Source organism: Rhodamnia argentea, chromosome 3 (genome assembly GCF_020921035.1).
Source record: "Rhodamnia argentea isolate NSW1041297 chromosome 3, ASM2092103v1, whole genome shotgun sequence".
Taxonomy (NCBI): Eukaryota; Viridiplantae; Streptophyta; class Magnoliopsida; order Myrtales; family Myrtaceae; genus Rhodamnia; species Rhodamnia argentea.
The window spans coordinates 3,257,553-3,273,120 of record NC_063152.1 but is presented as its reverse complement, the minus strand read 5'-3'; the positions used below and the strand labels follow the sequence as shown (position 1 = coordinate 3,273,120).

Below are 15,568 nucleotides of genomic sequence, written 5' to 3'. Positions count from 1 at the left end.
AATCTAAAATTTGAGTTTTTTTTTTAAAATCAAATGTAAACAAAAAAAAAACTTTAAGAAAAAACTCGCATTTGCAACGGCAAGAGCTAGCCGTCGGCCCTTGCCGCCGCTCGCCACCATCGCCGGCGATAGGTGGGGGAGTGCTCGAGGGGAGCAATTCCTGGCAAGGCCCGGCCGTGGGCGGCCGAGGCCTCGCGGACCCCAAGATGAGGCCGACCTCGCCTAAGGCCGGGCTTTTCCAACCTTGCCCCTTGCTGACAAGGCTCGACCTTGGCCATACATGGGCGAGGTCGGCCTCCCCGTGGGGTCCGCGAGGCCTCGGCTAGCCACGGCCGGGCCTCCTCATGGGGTCCTAGCAAGGCCTCGGTGGCGGCGGTGAGGAGGGCTGCGAGCCCTCATCGCTGCAACGTTAATTTTTTTTAAGTTTATTTTCAGTTTTTTAGTTAATTTTTACTTTTTTAATATTACGTGGATTTTTTTAATTATTTTTTTGGCCGATTGGGATGCTCCGGCGAGCGACGTAGATGCCACGTATGCTTTCCAGTGATACTCACCGGAAATGGCACTGAAATAACTGTTTTCAAAAATATTGACATTAAAGTGAGCACCTTGTATAAATATTAGAACTCCCGTTGTACTTTGCCGCAAAACTTATCATGCCGTAACTGTTCCAATTCACCGCCTCAAGCAATACAGATCTTGGAAGACTATCTTTTTTCCCTTCAATCAATTGCAGCTACTTAAAACTTTATAGCTACTTTTGAAGCTCTCCCTCTTTAGGAATTTGTCAAGCTCTCCCATGTGTTCCCCTTTCATTTCACTTGCCATATGGAGCTCTTCATGCATAGGAAGCTTCATAGATATCAACAACTGCACATTCCATTTTACACAAATTCCTAAGCTCTAACTACATTCCAACTCATAAATTTCCAGTAATTTAAGAGCGCGAACGTGAAGATCCGGCTACCTAGAGACACATAGAACACCCTGTAAGTCTCATGAGCAGAGTAAGTCGAGACTCTTGTACCCGAGCAGCCTGCATACACCTTGACGTGGATTGGCATGAGCGACCTCCGGTTCCTGAACTAGATATACGAAGGTTTACATCTTTCCTTTTCTCTTTCTACAGGAAGGCCCAAATCTTGAACGTTTCACAAATTCTTGATAATTTGACCCTAAATTTGTGACTCGTCAAGCCCTACATGGCATATCTTATGTACATTTGACTTTGAAAATGGCCGTGATTCCCTCTACGAATACGGATATTCCACAAGTGCTGCATAAACAATACGGCACGTACGTGACATGGTACTTCATAATTTGAATCGTGACAGCGTTAACCTCCAATAATTAAAGCTTTTATTACATTTCTTGGAAACTCGAGGTCGCGTTTTTTTTGTGAAAAGCCGAATTTTAAATTTTTCGTGAAACAAACCCAACGTTCAAAGAAATCGGCCACGTCTAGAAGGTTTGGTCACTAAAAGTGGGCGAGGCTAAATGTCAATAAACCTTCTTTCGTCAACGCTTAACCCCAAGGTCTCCTTCAATATTTTCCCCCCGAAAGCAACGCTAGCTAGGGTTTTTAGGACCAGCTTGCTCAAAATCAGGCGCTGCGTCAGGCTTTAATGGTTTCGTTAATCGACGCCCAAAGCCACGGTTAACGTATAAAATTATCATAAGCTAGGGTTATCGCCTAACGATCTAAGTTTTCGGGAGTCCGTTCTACGCGTGTCAAGGCCGAGGATCCTAAGATTAGTTTCGCGACCAAACTAAATCCACGCCTCTTATACTATTGACGTGACGGACTAGTCATGCATTTACCCCCGATTCGGTCTCGAGAAGGTACCTTGTGTAAGAATCGAGGGTACTTGATAATATGATGCAAAAGATGGGAATTGCGTGTTTTCGATATATACGGATGCATCATAATGAAGATTACATCAGCTTATATATACCCTTTATGACATTATTATTTGAGGCGATATATGTGAATCAAGATACGCACAATCAAAATAAGATACACACGTAATCTCTTGAGAGGTACATAAAATGAGTAGAACCATTAAATATCTCCAACATAGAAAATAAGTCATAATTATCTCTAACAGAGGGCAACAAAACCACTCCCAAAGGATCAATGAATGTGCAAATCTGGGGGGACTTGATGTGCAAATCTGGGGGACTTGAAGGGCTTGATTGCAACTACTTAATTCTCTAGGGAAGGGCTTGATGGCAAAGTCATTACATCCTTAGCATAAGAAACGAGGAGTGAGTCGAGTGACCATCAAACTAGGAGAACCTTTTGAGAGCCGAGTCCCTTTTGTTGTTTCGTGGGGGTTTGCCTTGCCCCTTAGGAAAAGTCAAAGTACAAGAGAACAACCTCCCCTTTTCTCTCACTACATTATTGTTGTTCATCTTTGAAATATCTCTCTCTCTCTCTCTCTCTCTCTCCCCGCTACTTGGTCTTTGCCAAACTGTGAAAGTCACTTGAAGAACAAACCATCCCCCATAAGCAAACACAATTCAAGAAGATTGTCAAAAGTTTTCCTATAAAAAATCTGTTCACTTGAAGAGAATCCGGTGGCCGTCGTCGGCGCCGATAAAGATGTCGGCACGGGTGGTGGCGGAAGCCGCGCATTTGCAGGATGGCAGTCAAGAAGCTGCGGAAGCGGATGGAGGCCACGGTCGTCATCATCAGTATGATCAGTACAGCCACATGCTGAACTACTACTGCAGAAGTGGCGCCGGAGGGACGAGCGAGATCGAGGAGGAGGAGCACTCGAGCGAGCTCTTCGAGATCGGCAGCGGGAGGACGGCGGCGGTCGGGGAGGACACGGCGGAAGGGATGAGCTTGTTCTCGTTCGACATACACAACGGCTGCGGCGGCGACAGCAGCAGCAGCGCATGGGAAGGCGGCGGCGGGGAGTGTGTGTACGTGGCAGTGGGAGCGAAGAGCGAGACGAGCATGGGCGCGCTGACGTGGACGCTGAAGAACGCGGTCGCCGACCGGGCGCACACGACCGTATTCCTCGTGCATGTCTTCCCTGAGACCCGCTTCATTCCGAGCCCATGTAAGAAAAACTCTCTCTCTCTCCTCTCTCTCTCTCTCTCTCTCTCTCTCTCTCTCTCTCGGTCGCACACGGTGGTGGTTGCGGTGGTGGTGGGTGGGTTGCGGTCAGGACGGTGGATTGATTTTGAGAGAAGCTGGGCTGGGTTGCGTGGAAAAGAAACCGGTCCTGACCACCATTAATGTCGTTATGTGCAGCCGAGACAAAGAGAGGAGAACCGTCTTTAACTCTTTTCCTTTCTCATCCCCTCTTGTTTTTCTTTGGCTGCAATTGAATTGGTGACTCCATTTGTCAAAGTAGGGCAAAATTACAACCAAAAAAAAATAAACTAAATCTTAGTACTTTTATCAATTCAATTCTAAACTTATTTTAATTTTATAAAGATTTATCGATGTAGTCCATTCAATTGCATGGCATGGCCTACACTTGTTTTCTTTTCTTTTATTTGTTCTTTTCTTTTTTATATTGTTATGGGCTAACTAGGGGCCGACGGCGACCCTCCCTCCCCCCTTAAAGCCATTGGGCGAGGGTCATAAAGCTCGCTCGCCCAACTTTGAGAGAGGACCGAAAGCCCTCACTTGGTGGCCGACAAGGGCCGTGAAGCCCAACTCATGGCCCTTGTCCAGTAGCCAACGGGGTCACTAGGCATTGTCATGTTAACGGCGGCCCTCTGCTCGTCCCATAAAAATAAAAAATTAAAAAAATTAAAATATATATATAAGCATCGACTGTGTCAAGTAGGGCGGCTAGCATTCAAGTCGGCAATTTTCGATCAAAATTGGTTAAAAGATTAAATTGATAAATTATTAAAATATTTAGGACTCAATTGACACAATCAAAAAGTTCAAAACGAAATTGATACAAAAACAATAAATTTAATTTTTTTTTGATAATTTTCCCGTTAAAATAGTAAATGAGATATAAACAATATCACATTCCGTCTTTTATCTCTATGTGATGACTGGAACCAATCAATCATAATATACATTGGTAGGATCTACGGTTCTTGGCATGTGATCAAGGGGGCTGTCTAGCCGTCTTGATTCTTTCGACTGCTTTGAAATATGTAAATTCGAGAAAATTACTACGAGCACCAATCTTAACAGTAGGATATGATCTCTCAACAAATCCCCACAATGGTCTAAAAGAAAAAGTATAAACGGTAGGCTAATGCAGGACGTTTGCGGAAAAACGGTTTGTACCAAACCGAGATTAGACAATCGAAGAATCCATGGCGCGCTAAAAGCTCAAAGCCGTTAGAAGACTGATAAAAACGACCAAATGCTTATTTATGCTTCTGCTTCTCCCGCCATCGACAATTCGATTCGACGTCAGTCGATGAGCTGATATTTGTCATCAGTAGGAAATCTACCCATATCTGGGGTGAGTGAAGAGCAAGCAGAGACGTTCAAGGAGCAAGAAAGAGGCAAGAGGAGCCAACTTCTGCAGAAGTACCTCAACACTTGCATTTCCTCAAAGGTACAACAGTTCACAACATCATATGTAAAAATCCGAGGTTATATGCTTTTTTTTTTTATTAAGCCTGTTGTGATTTGCATTAAGGAAAGGATGATGAAACAGGTTAAGGTGGACACCATTCTCATTGAGAGCGACATGGTTGCCAAGGCCATCCTGGAGCTCATTCCTGTCCTCAACATGACCAAGTTGGTGGTCGGCACAGCCAAATCCAATTCGAGGTATCCTCTTCCTCTTTGCTGAACCTGTTCACAGCTTCAGTTGCAAAGTTCTGAATTTTGAAATGGCTCTTCTTCTTTTTTTTTTTTTGGGTGTTAGGAGGTTGAAATTAAGGAAGGGAAACGGGATTGCTGATCAGATACTTCAGAAAGCACCTGAGACATGTGAGGTCAAAGTCATATGCGAAGGAAAGGAGGCGATACTCGAGCAGACCGCGATGGAGTCGCAGTCCCCGCCTTCGCACAGCAAGCCACCCACCCCTTCACGGGGGAATCCCGACCTGCCCAAGCCGATGCAGGAAGGGAATCAGCGGGCGGACTATTTCTCGTGCATGTGTTTCAAACGGAAGGCCGCTTGATGAGGTGAAGATCGAGTTCGGCTGCGAAGGGTCTGTGAATCGAGCGCAATCAGCACGTACATTGATTTCCAGCCATGTTGTACTCATTCATGATACACGCATGACATGAAGGCCCCCTAATTGTAAAATGGGACTCATGGTCGTCTTGACCATTTTCTCCCTACGTGCGCAGTCATATGATGCTGGGAGTAAACTGTATACAACGGTTCATCTTCAAAACTTTCTGCACATGCACGAGATCCTTTGGAGTTATTTCTTTGAGTGGAACTGACTGACCCTAGTGTGTCTTCTGAACCTTTAATCCGAGAGCAGAAACACATGCAATAACAAATACAGATGAGTAGAGATTGTTAACATGCACATACACTTCCCTCGTCAATATATCGACCGAGGACCTTTTCATCACAGTCATCGCTAGGCGACCCCAGGAGCACAAAGAACAGATTTCTCTACTCGCTAGAATTTGGAACCGATATCAACGGTCACTAAAAGAAATCAAACTCTAGATAATTATCGGAACCTTTCTGGTTGGGAGCAGCCATTGCAGCAGTGGCCTTTTCGTTGATCGTAGATGCAGGTACGCGCACGATCTCAACCGGTTTAGGGATCTCTGGAGGAGTCGCACACCGGACCAATGCCCAGTTCACCCCATCGAAGAACGGATGTTGTTTGATCTCCGTCGCCCCTCGTTTATATGCCAATCTGTTCTGCGGTTCTTTCACAAGCAGCCCTCGTATTAAATCTCTAGCAGCAAAGCTGACGATGGGGGATTCGGGGAACCGTAGAGGCTGGCCCACGACATTGAACAGCGTGGCCCGGTTTCCAGATCCCTTGAAAGGCGTTCTCCCAAACAACAATTCATATAAGAAGATTCCAAAAGTCCACCAATCAACAGCGCTTCCATGGCCTTCTCCCTTGATAATCTCGGGTGCGAGATATTCGTGGGTTCCCACAAACGACATAGACCGAGCATCTGTTGGCTCCGCGACGAGCTCAGGCAAGGGTCTCACTTGGTTTCCCATTTCATTGTTCCTAGATTTCCTTTCCTTCTTAGACCTGCTAGAAAAGAGGCGGGGCGAAAAGCATGTTGTTGGGAGTACACAGGAAGGCTGGATGCATGAAGGTTCAATGCAAGCTGGCTGAACGCAGTAAACGGGGTTCTTCTTGAGGGACTCAGCATCCATGGATGAGCATTTCACGAGTGTCGGACTAACAGTGCAGCGGAGGGAGAGGTCAAAATCAGATAGCATTATATGTCCATCGGCCCTTACTAGAACATTTTCAGGCTTGAGATCGCGGTAAATGATCCCGAGCATGTGCAGGTACTCCAGAGCCAAGAGGACCTCCGCCACATAAAACCTGCAGGTTACAATCCTAAGGTCAATTCAAGAAAGCATTGAATTTGTAAGTCCCTTAATTGTAACCTTTCAGCTTAAGCAGAAAAAATGAAGGTAAGACATAACAGCAGAGATGCAGGAATAGCAAGTATCCATGTCTCTATTCAAATTTGCCATCTAATGTGGATAGTTATAAATCAGTAGATTATGTTCCTTTTGCAGAGCTTGGGCTGACTATATTTACTATCACACCCAATGTTATGGAAAGTAAAACCAACTCATTTCAGAGTGCGGACTATTATTAAGCGGGCGCTCAATACAATTCCCTTACTAGTGATTGTTGTGACGGGGTCATGAAAAGAAGAATTCGGCATTCGAAAAGTAAAAGAAAAAGGCATTTAAGTGTGCATGCCAATTTTATGGATCGGATGAAACAAAAACCTACTCAGGTAAAAACAGAGGAGCAATCCCTTGAGCAATAAAAAGCATGTGAATTAAAACAAAGACAATTTTTACTAATTCCTCCACTCATATGTACTAAACTATGAGACCACAGGTTAGAAAAAGGTTATTTTTCTATCTTTTACAAATTAAAAGTTCACAAAAAGAGTGCATGAGAAGAATGCGTCCGGTTCCAAACTTGATCAAATGTACAAGCCTATCTCAATAGCTTAATACCTTAACTTTGTCCAGGAAAAGAAAGGTACAAAGAAGTTTAAGCCATATGAGTCAAGCCTGATGATATGTTTACCAGCAAGTACATTAACAACAGCTTTCATACACTTATTTGTCCATGTGAGTATACCAAGGACGATTTATCCTTCCAAACAGCTGATAGTGAGGTAGGAAAGACAGAATGCATGCATAATTAGCTCAAATGACCATGAAGGCAGCAATGGAATGATGGAAGAGTTCCTATCCCTACAAACGAAATTGACGATAAGATGCATACATCAAACTGGGTAACTCTTGACGCTTTTTGAACATATATGATCCAAGGAGGTGCACAGATGAATAAAAATCAAAAACACAACCCCAGGAAATAGTAACTCTACTGTCCTAATCCCTCAAAATAAGTAAAGCATCAAATATTGTAACCGCTGGAACCAGCAAACTTTGTTGCAGTTCTAGCAGACTTTCATGCAGATTGATAAGAAATTCAGAACCATGATGTTTAATTTAACACAACACGCCAACTTTCTCTTGTCAAAGAAAGTAAAGTTTGCACAACATGCACTAAAATGATGGCGTATGTCGAATCTTAAGCATGTGCCAACGATGTAAAAGAACGATCTTTCTAGTTCAGCATGCATGTCATGAGTGTTCATTTGATAAATACACTGTGCTAACAAAAAATTCGACAAATTCCAGCAGCATAAGAAGGGCATAAATTCGGAAAGGCTAGACATGTGACTAAAACATGATCAATGAGGGCATCTGAAATCGATTGGTAAGAACATGCGTACATGAAAACTATACATATCACATAGAAGTTTAGTGATCGTACTTTACAGCCTGCTCAGGGAAATGTTTTCCTGGTTGTCTCTGCCTAAGTGTATGCAAGTCTCCTCCAGGGCAGAACTCCATCACCAAACAAGAGAATTTATCCGTTTCAAAGTGCGTGTAAAGTGTCGGAAGGAAGGGATGGTCCAGAGATTGCAGAATCTCTCTCTCTGTCTGAGCCCGGAGCAGCTTCTTTCGACTCGCTAAAGAAGACTTGTCCATAACCTTCATTGCAAAGTAACATTTTGTTCCACTAAGCTCTGATAAGTATACACTTCCAATATCCCCACAACCCAAGCGTTTCAGTAGCCTGAAATGGCTCAAACCCAAGACGCCATCTTTTGCCCTAATCGCTTGGATGGCTTCCCATCTCGAGTCATTTCCATTATGCGGCTTGCTTATACTGGTACTAAAACTACTGCAACTGCTCTCATCACTCACATCACTACTCGTGCTCCCTCTACACATACTACTCTTCCCACTCTCAACAAAATCGACGCGATCACTAATTTTAGCACTTCCGCTGGTTTTGGCAATACTTCCAGTACCGTCACTAACCTTTCCAGACACTGAACTGCTTTTGACGCTTTCATATGTTGATGTCTTCTTTTCCTGATCAACAGAACCTTCTATGGAGCTTCTACTTTCAACAACAGAAGAATCCAGCTCTGATGATTTTCCTGAAACAGATGAAGAAGATGTAGAAAGTGGATAGGTCTTGTTGACTAGAGAATCAAGAGAACCCCCGTGAGCAAGATTGGCCGATTTTTTATTACCAGTTGATTCAACTAAAACTTGCTTCGAGTTGTTCTGGGGAAATTTCGAATGCTGTTCAGGATTAGCCAGCTGGGTTTTGCTTTCCTTAGAAATTTGCAAAGACAAAGGGCTCTGATCACTTCTCTCTACTTTAAGAGCACCAGCTGTTTTCTGCTGCGGTTCAGAGGATGCTCTAGAGGCAGCTTTCGAGGCCATGATACAAACCAAACAGTTCTCAAAAGATCAGCCAGAAGCTTTCCACAGTCCAGAACCCATTCTCCAAAGCAGTATATCTTTCATAAGCAGACCCAGATCATTTCTCATCCAACTCTGGCAATCCCAAGGACTATTCCGTCCACAATATAGTCTTGGACAAACTGCATACCAATCAGTTTTGGTGCATTCAGATTTCAAAGCCTCGTCATCCCCCCAGATGTATGGAGAAAATACATGACTCTCAATGACAACCAAACTTTTCAACTCAAACAGCAAGCAATCAATTTATCAAAGAGGCAAACATTCTTTGTTCTAAAACTAGCCACCCTTAACATGATGAATACTACATACCATGCCTATACCACTAGAGAGCAGCAAGCAATCTAGTTGCAGAATATAACACAGAACAATGACGAAAGACACTTCTTGAGCACTGACAAACAACTTCGGCTAACACGAGCCATATTAAAAAGTTTTCAGCAACCAGAAAGAGCTCACCACTAAGATCAATTTGCAGCCCAAAATCATAAGTCGTAAGAAAGGGCTTGTCATTCACAGAGTTGCATGCAAAGTCGGATTAGAAGCTATAGAGAGTTTTGAAACTAACTTGTAATTATTTGGTATACTTCCAGATACAAAAGGGGAGGGAGGGGGGGATCCAAGGAAGCAGAAAACGTATGAAAGGCTTCAAGGACCACAACAAAGGAAAGTATCAGCAAACAGTCGGCTGCTTCCTGAAGATGCCCCCCGTCGGATACTATTAAATCAACCCCAAATAAATTTTGGTCATCACAAAGATATCTAACATCACAAAACATAATTAAAGATCAATAATTTCAACTGAATTGAAAAAGGCAAAAAAAAAAGGGGGGGCAAGATTAGAACAACACAGATCTCTCTCGACCCCAAGCATAAAGCTTTATCCGAAACCCAAGCTCAGATCCAAAGCCTGATAGAGACCCAGATGCCAAAAGCTGGACTTGGCATCAAAGAGAAGCCAACCCAATAAAGCCACGACCAAGCGAACAAAAGGGTAAGAACAGAGAAGGTAATGGGCAAGAAAAGAAATACCAAATTCCTTCAAGGATCACAAACTTCAGGGGCTTCGGCTTTTTCCTTCGGCAGTGAAGATGAAGAGAAGCAAGCGGTTGCTGCCAACAGCTTGCTTCGAGAGAATAGAGATACAGCTTGACACTGAATTAAAACTGGAGAACTGGAGGGGGTGGCCTCCGCTTCAGGTGGATTATCAAGCACAAAGAGAGAGAGAGAGAGAGGGGGGTCAAAGCAAGAAAGAAGCTTAAAGTGAGAAGCTTTTTTCATGGTTTTTCTATTGCATTTTCGCTTTCTTTTCATGTCTGTGCGAAGATCAATAATTCAGGATTGGTGGGTTGTGTCCCGAAACTGAAGGGGTCCAAATCACCAAACAGGGTCTGCGGTGTCTCACCTGTCCGTCATGCATGCGGCCCTTTTGACGAGTGGGGGCCCCTCCCCCCCTCCACGAAATTACCAGAATGCCCTTGTGTGTTTTCCCTCCATCGCCCTTTTGGTTGTTCCACTTCCACCATCTTCGTCTCCAAGTGTCGTTCGATCTTGATAGTGTTGAGTACATATAATCAATGAGTTGTATAACAATATTAAATATTTTCATAGAGTCAAAGGATTATATTGAACATATACTAAAATTTAATGAATACATTGCACAATGGACTAAAATTCGGTGGCCAAATTGAGCAGATTAAAAATTTAGCGACCGCGTTATATCTTAGATCAAAATTCAGGAATTATTTATGTCATTATCATTTTTGTCTTTGTATTTCACAAACAATTGTATTATACAATATTTAAATTTTCTCATTGCCCTGTATAACTCTGCCTTTGTTTTACGCTTGTGTCGTATCATCAGTGGCGCGCAACATTAGCAACTTCAAGTTTTGGTTAGAAGGAACAAAGGATCGACATAGAATTACGACACTAATCTCGGTTTTTATTCTGATACTTGCTCACAATACGGTGAGGAAACTTGATTTTCCAAGGGAGTGAAAAAAAAAACATTTTTACTAATTTACTACCCCCAACATAGGAAGTGTAGATACAATTTTTGTGTCATTTATTAAAGGGCTAGAAATAGCACATCATCCCAAATTAGGGGATAATCATCAAAAATGGCCCAAACCTTATTACAATTATGTCAATTCAGTCCAAAACTATTTTTGCCAATTTAGTCCAAAATTTTTTGAATTTATGTCAACTCAGTCCATCATGCTAATTTTTGCCGGAAATCGGCGAAGCGAATACCAACGGTCCTACGTGGCACATCATGAAAAGAGAAACCACATCATTAAAACTAACTCATTCCGATTTTAACCTATCCAATCCTTTCATACCCTATCATCAAAATATCTCTCTCTCAATCTATCATATTTAGTAGCATGGTGGTCATGCTTCATCTTTGTTGATGTGGTTATGAGAATGTCCCACCATTTATCACTTTTCCTAATTGCAAGTGATGGGTATCAAAGTTCTGCCGATTTGTCCTTAGGAGAACATTGATATAGAACTCGCATGAACTAGAATTCGAACAAAATGAAAAAGAACTGTGTGATCTTTTAAATCGACAAGTCGTTTTGTTTAGGAGGGGGGAAATCAGAACGAAAAAGTGCGAAGTCATTTAAATACAAACGTTGCGTTATGAGGAGTAATAATATGTCCCAATCGCGTTATGTGAGTGGTCCATCTTACAAACCAAATTGGCATTCAATGTTCTAATTGAGAGATGGGGGATTGATGCATTTAAGGACTATATGGTAAAAGGATTTTTCTTTCTTTTTTTTGTTTTGTGCCCTAACGAAAGCTAATCTTAGTTTCGTGAATATTAATGTGAAGCTGCATGTTAAAGGCAAGGCAGGGCCCAAAATTTAAATGCTATGTATCGTTCTGACTGGACAAGGCAGCTCGCTTGCATCACCCAACATGCTTCTGTCTCTTTTAGAGAGAGAGAGAGAGAGAGAGAGAGAGAGAGAGAGAGATGTGCATGTATACTTCTAAATATATCCTTAGTTTTAGCCTTTAGGACTTTATGGATCCATGTATTTGTTCCATCGAATCCGGGATAAGGTAGAGCCTACAAGGCATACTATTCATTTCTCTCTCTCTTTTCGGGGTCAGGCAGTGTCCAAACCAATTTTCGCCCGCCTTAACCGATCCACATCACCAACCGGCACCCGCTCCGGCTGACCAGGGCTTGAGGGGGTGGGGCCGAGAGGTTGGGGTTTCAAACCCCAAGAGAGCACCATGCACACAACATGGTATGAGCTAACTACTGATATGACCAAAAAGAATCGGCCCACATTGAAAGAAGTATGTTTTAGAACCCCCAAAAAAGAAATTCGGTTATTCGGTTCCCATCCCGTGGGATTCTAGAGGCGCACCCCCCTACGGTGGCCTAGTGCATTCGAGATTTCACGTCCGAAGTGCTCTCAACAAGGCTCGAATCCAAGATCACAAGGAAAGGAATGAATTCTTTTGCCATCTAGGCCAATTATCAGCATGACATCAAGTCATCAAGACAACAAGCAACTGTTTATGATGAAGAATGAATACTTGACATCTCTTATCTAAATGCAAGACGAAACCTTTCTTTCATTGCTAAGCTTAAGCGTTCCTTGGATACAACAGTGCCTGTGAAAGCTGAATTTTACATAATGGCCCACAACAGTAAAACCTGCCAAAGAAATTTGAATATTAACCAACAATGATAGAATTTGGTAATTTTCATTCCTGATGTGGGCGGGATTCAGTTATTTCCGATCGTAGATCCACACACCATCACTGTGTGTTTTTTATACAGCACTCATTAATTGAAAATTTGTGGGGTCAAAAATAATGACGATACTATCAAACTGTCAGGATAGCAACTCCCATTAAGTAATTAGAAAGGAATTACATCCTCTTTATATCCATGAATTCAATAGCTCTCTTGCTCTGGTTACAATTATGAGCATGCACCATCTCATTAACTTTGATTGACTCTTGACTCCCGGTTTCATGTCACTTAGGGTGTTTTTTTTTTCACAGAAAATAAATGATCCGAAAAATATTTTCCTAAAATGATGGTCTGTTTTGTTTACAAGAATAAATTAACAACAAATATTTTCATTGTTCTCGAAAATCTTGTTGATAACGAAAACGTTTTTCATCTATTAAATACATCAAGCAATACAAGTTGTCATTTTTAGGAAACTATTTATCCAATCATTCCAAAACAATTAAGGCTTAATATTCAACTTTCATTTTTGAAAAAATCCAAACATAAACACTAGTGCCACGATTACCCTAAACAAATTTTTGTGTCACAAAAACTCTCAACCACATATACTCCGTGCCACATTTATCTCAACCCATTTTTTGTATCACAAAAAATCTCAAACCGGTATACCAATGTCACGTTTACCCAAAACCCTTATATTCGTGCTACATTTCGGGTAAATTTGGGATTTTTTGGGTAAATGTAGCACAGCTGTGCTAGTTTTGTATTTTTTATGACGTGGATATTAATTCGAGATAAATATGGTACAGTTGCACCCATTATGGAATTAGTGTTTCTTTATGGTACTAGGCCGATTTAAAATCGTTCTCGCTTGTTTTGTTGAGTCAACTGCATTGTAAAGTTCTATTCATGCGAGACATGGTCTTTCTATAAATCGAAAAGAGAAGAAAAGATAAGTGTCTGCAATGGCCTGAAAGATGCCACTCTCTTTTCATGGGGTTCACCTAGCCACCCTCCTTTTGTTTGCTACCTTTCGTTTCTCTCTGGTCATGACAATTCCAACGAGCAGAATTCAACGTGCACGCCGCCCTCGTCAACATGAGCGGACCAACACGGCCAAGAACGACAAGAACTGCTTTCTTCATAGCTGTCTGGACAGAAAAGATGTAGTCTATACACATCCTTTTTATAAAGCTCTCCTGTATATCAAATTTGCTTTTTCTCTAGGTTTAGGACGCGATCAACATCCTCCACACACATCGAATTGCTTTTCCAACTCGCCGAGTCGGATTTTTGTTGCCTTACCGTGTCCTGCAACATGCTGTGGCTGAAGCGAATGTTCAAACGAACTTGGTTCGAGATGTCCTCCAGTCGCTTTGTCGCATGCTTGACAACAAAATATCCTTTTATAGATCCTATTCGAGTATAGGTCCAATCCGGTGTCGTTCTCCCTCTTTGTAGGATGAACCGTTGCTCGCTCAACTTCAAAAGCCGTGGCGGTCGGAAATCAAGACCGGTGGTAGTGGTACGGTGGAATGATCAATGTTTGGTAACCCTAGTTTCTCCCACTTCTGCACTAAAATACAAGCAAACCCTCTTAATAAACCATATTATGAGAGGGATTATGTAAGATGCATGCCTAACGACGAAATATCCATTTACAGATTCCGTTCTAGTATAGATCCAATCCGGGTCATTCGCTTATTTGCAGGATGAACCGTTGCTTGCTTGCTCGCTCGCTCGACTTCAGAAGCCGTGGCGGCCGGAAATCAGGACCCGTGATAAATGGTCCGGTGGAATGATCAGTGTTTGGTAACCCTAGTTTCACCCACTTCTGCACTAAAATACAAGCAATCCCTCTTAATATTAACCATGATGTAAGAGGGATTACATGAACATTAATCTATCTTCCTCTTGCAGGCTTTATTAATTCCTGCGTGCTTTGTCTACAGACAAAACCAATCAAAAGCAAGCTCTTGAGCATACTTCCACATGCACTCTTGTTCTTTTTCTCTAGTTTCAAAGTCAATTCAGAATCGATGATGTGCAGTGCACAGTAAACGAAATTATCATTCTAATTTTTCTTTTCAAAAAACAACAGATATATGTATTATTTTATGTAATAACTCTATGCATGGAGTTGCGAGCTCCACATGCATCTCCATGATTTTTCGTAGAAAATTATGAGCCTGCGGTCAAGGAGTGGTCCTTACTGATCTGGGGATAGATCATGAGAAATCGCAATATATTCATGTGCGATTATGTTCTTATCAAAGCTTTGATTTGGATAATAACGACAGAAGATGCTCTTCGGATGCTCACTCATGTTGCAAGACTCGTCCGGCAAAGAGTCAAGATCACTAAGCATGATCACCAATCTAGTCCAAGTATAAATTAATAACAATTGTCTTCTTTTTTTTTTATCTTAAGTCAATTTTAAAAGGGAAAATTGTCCGATCAATTTTAGCCATATTGTAAAGATATCAATTTAATCTTAAACTTTCCAATTTTATCGATTTCGCACTAAACCTTGCGCACAATTCAAATGTAGTCGTTTCCGATCAACTTTTACTAGAAACCCCTCATGTGGCGGCATGCCACATAGGACAGCCGATGATGGTTGGCCCTCCAGGATAGCGTTCGTTTTCCAGCAAAAATCGACTGAGAACCTACATCGGGATTTCGGGCAAAAGCTTAAGACTAAATTAACATCCGTATAATAAGTTTATGACTGATAAAGTAATTTTTCACAATTTTAAAGTGCATCAAATTTCACGCTAGTGGGGATCCTTCTTTCATTTCGTTTTATAATAATAAATCACATGTTAATTATAATAGAATCCCCCTTCCACGGAAGAGCTCATAGGGT

General features: G+C 42.0%; 2 protein-coding genes across 3 annotated transcripts; one reads left to right on the top strand and one right to left on the bottom strand.

Annotated features, from left to right (window-relative positions):
- The first annotated feature begins 2,387 nt into the window (after nt 1-2,387).
- LOC115726925 (U-box domain-containing protein 35) lies at nt 2,388-5,305 on the top strand. The gene is made up of 4 exons (XM_030657008.2): nt 2,388-3,071; nt 4,429-4,547; nt 4,650-4,765; nt 4,863-5,305. The coding sequence occupies exons 1-4, from the start codon at nt 2,606-2,608 to the stop codon at nt 5,119-5,121; spliced, it is 960 nt and encodes a 319-aa protein (XP_030512868.1). The 5' UTR covers nt 2,388-2,605; the 3' UTR covers nt 5,122-5,305.
- Nucleotides 5,306-5,417: 112 nt separating this feature from the next.
- LOC115726923 (serine/threonine-protein kinase D6PKL2) lies at nt 5,418-10,253 on the bottom strand. Of its 2 annotated transcripts, XM_030657005.2 has the most exons (4): nt 10,005-10,251; nt 8,738-9,094; nt 7,966-8,641; nt 5,418-6,480 (listed from the first exon to the last, which is right to left on the bottom strand). In XM_030657005.2, the coding sequence occupies exons 2-4, from the start codon at nt 8,931-8,933 to the stop codon at nt 5,607-5,609; spliced, it is 1,746 nt and encodes a 581-aa protein (XP_030512865.1). In that variant the 5' UTR covers nt 8,934-9,094; nt 10,005-10,251; the 3' UTR covers nt 5,418-5,606. The 2 variants fall into 2 exon arrangements, with proteins under 2 accessions (XP_030512865.1, XP_030512864.1); XM_030657004.2 differs by having other exon boundaries at nt 7,966-9,094; nt 10,005-10,253.
- Nucleotides 10,254-15,568: the final 5,315 nt, after the last annotated feature.

Excerpts from the sequence above, each read along its gene's own strand:
- LOC115726925 (XM_030657008.2), top strand. The coding sequence starts at position 2,606 with ATGTCGGCACGGGTGGTGGCGGAAGCCGCGCATTTGCAGGATGGCAGT. Across the intron at positions 3,072-4,428 it reads CCGCTTCATTCCGAGCCCAT|TAGGAAATCTACCCATATCT; the intron begins GTAAGAAAAACT and ends ATTTGTCATCAG. Across the intron at positions 4,548-4,649 it reads ACACTTGCATTTCCTCAAAG|GTTAAGGTGGACACCATTCT; the intron begins GTACAACAGTTC and ends ATGATGAAACAG.
- LOC115726923 (XM_030657004.2), bottom strand. The coding sequence starts at position 8,933 with ATGGCCTCGAAAGCTGCCTCTAGAGCATCCTCTGAACCGCAGCAGAAA. Across the intron at positions 6,481-7,965 it reads TTCCCTGAGCAGGCTGTAAA|GTTTTATGTGGCGGAGGTCC; the intron begins GTACGATCACTA and ends TGTAACCTGCAG.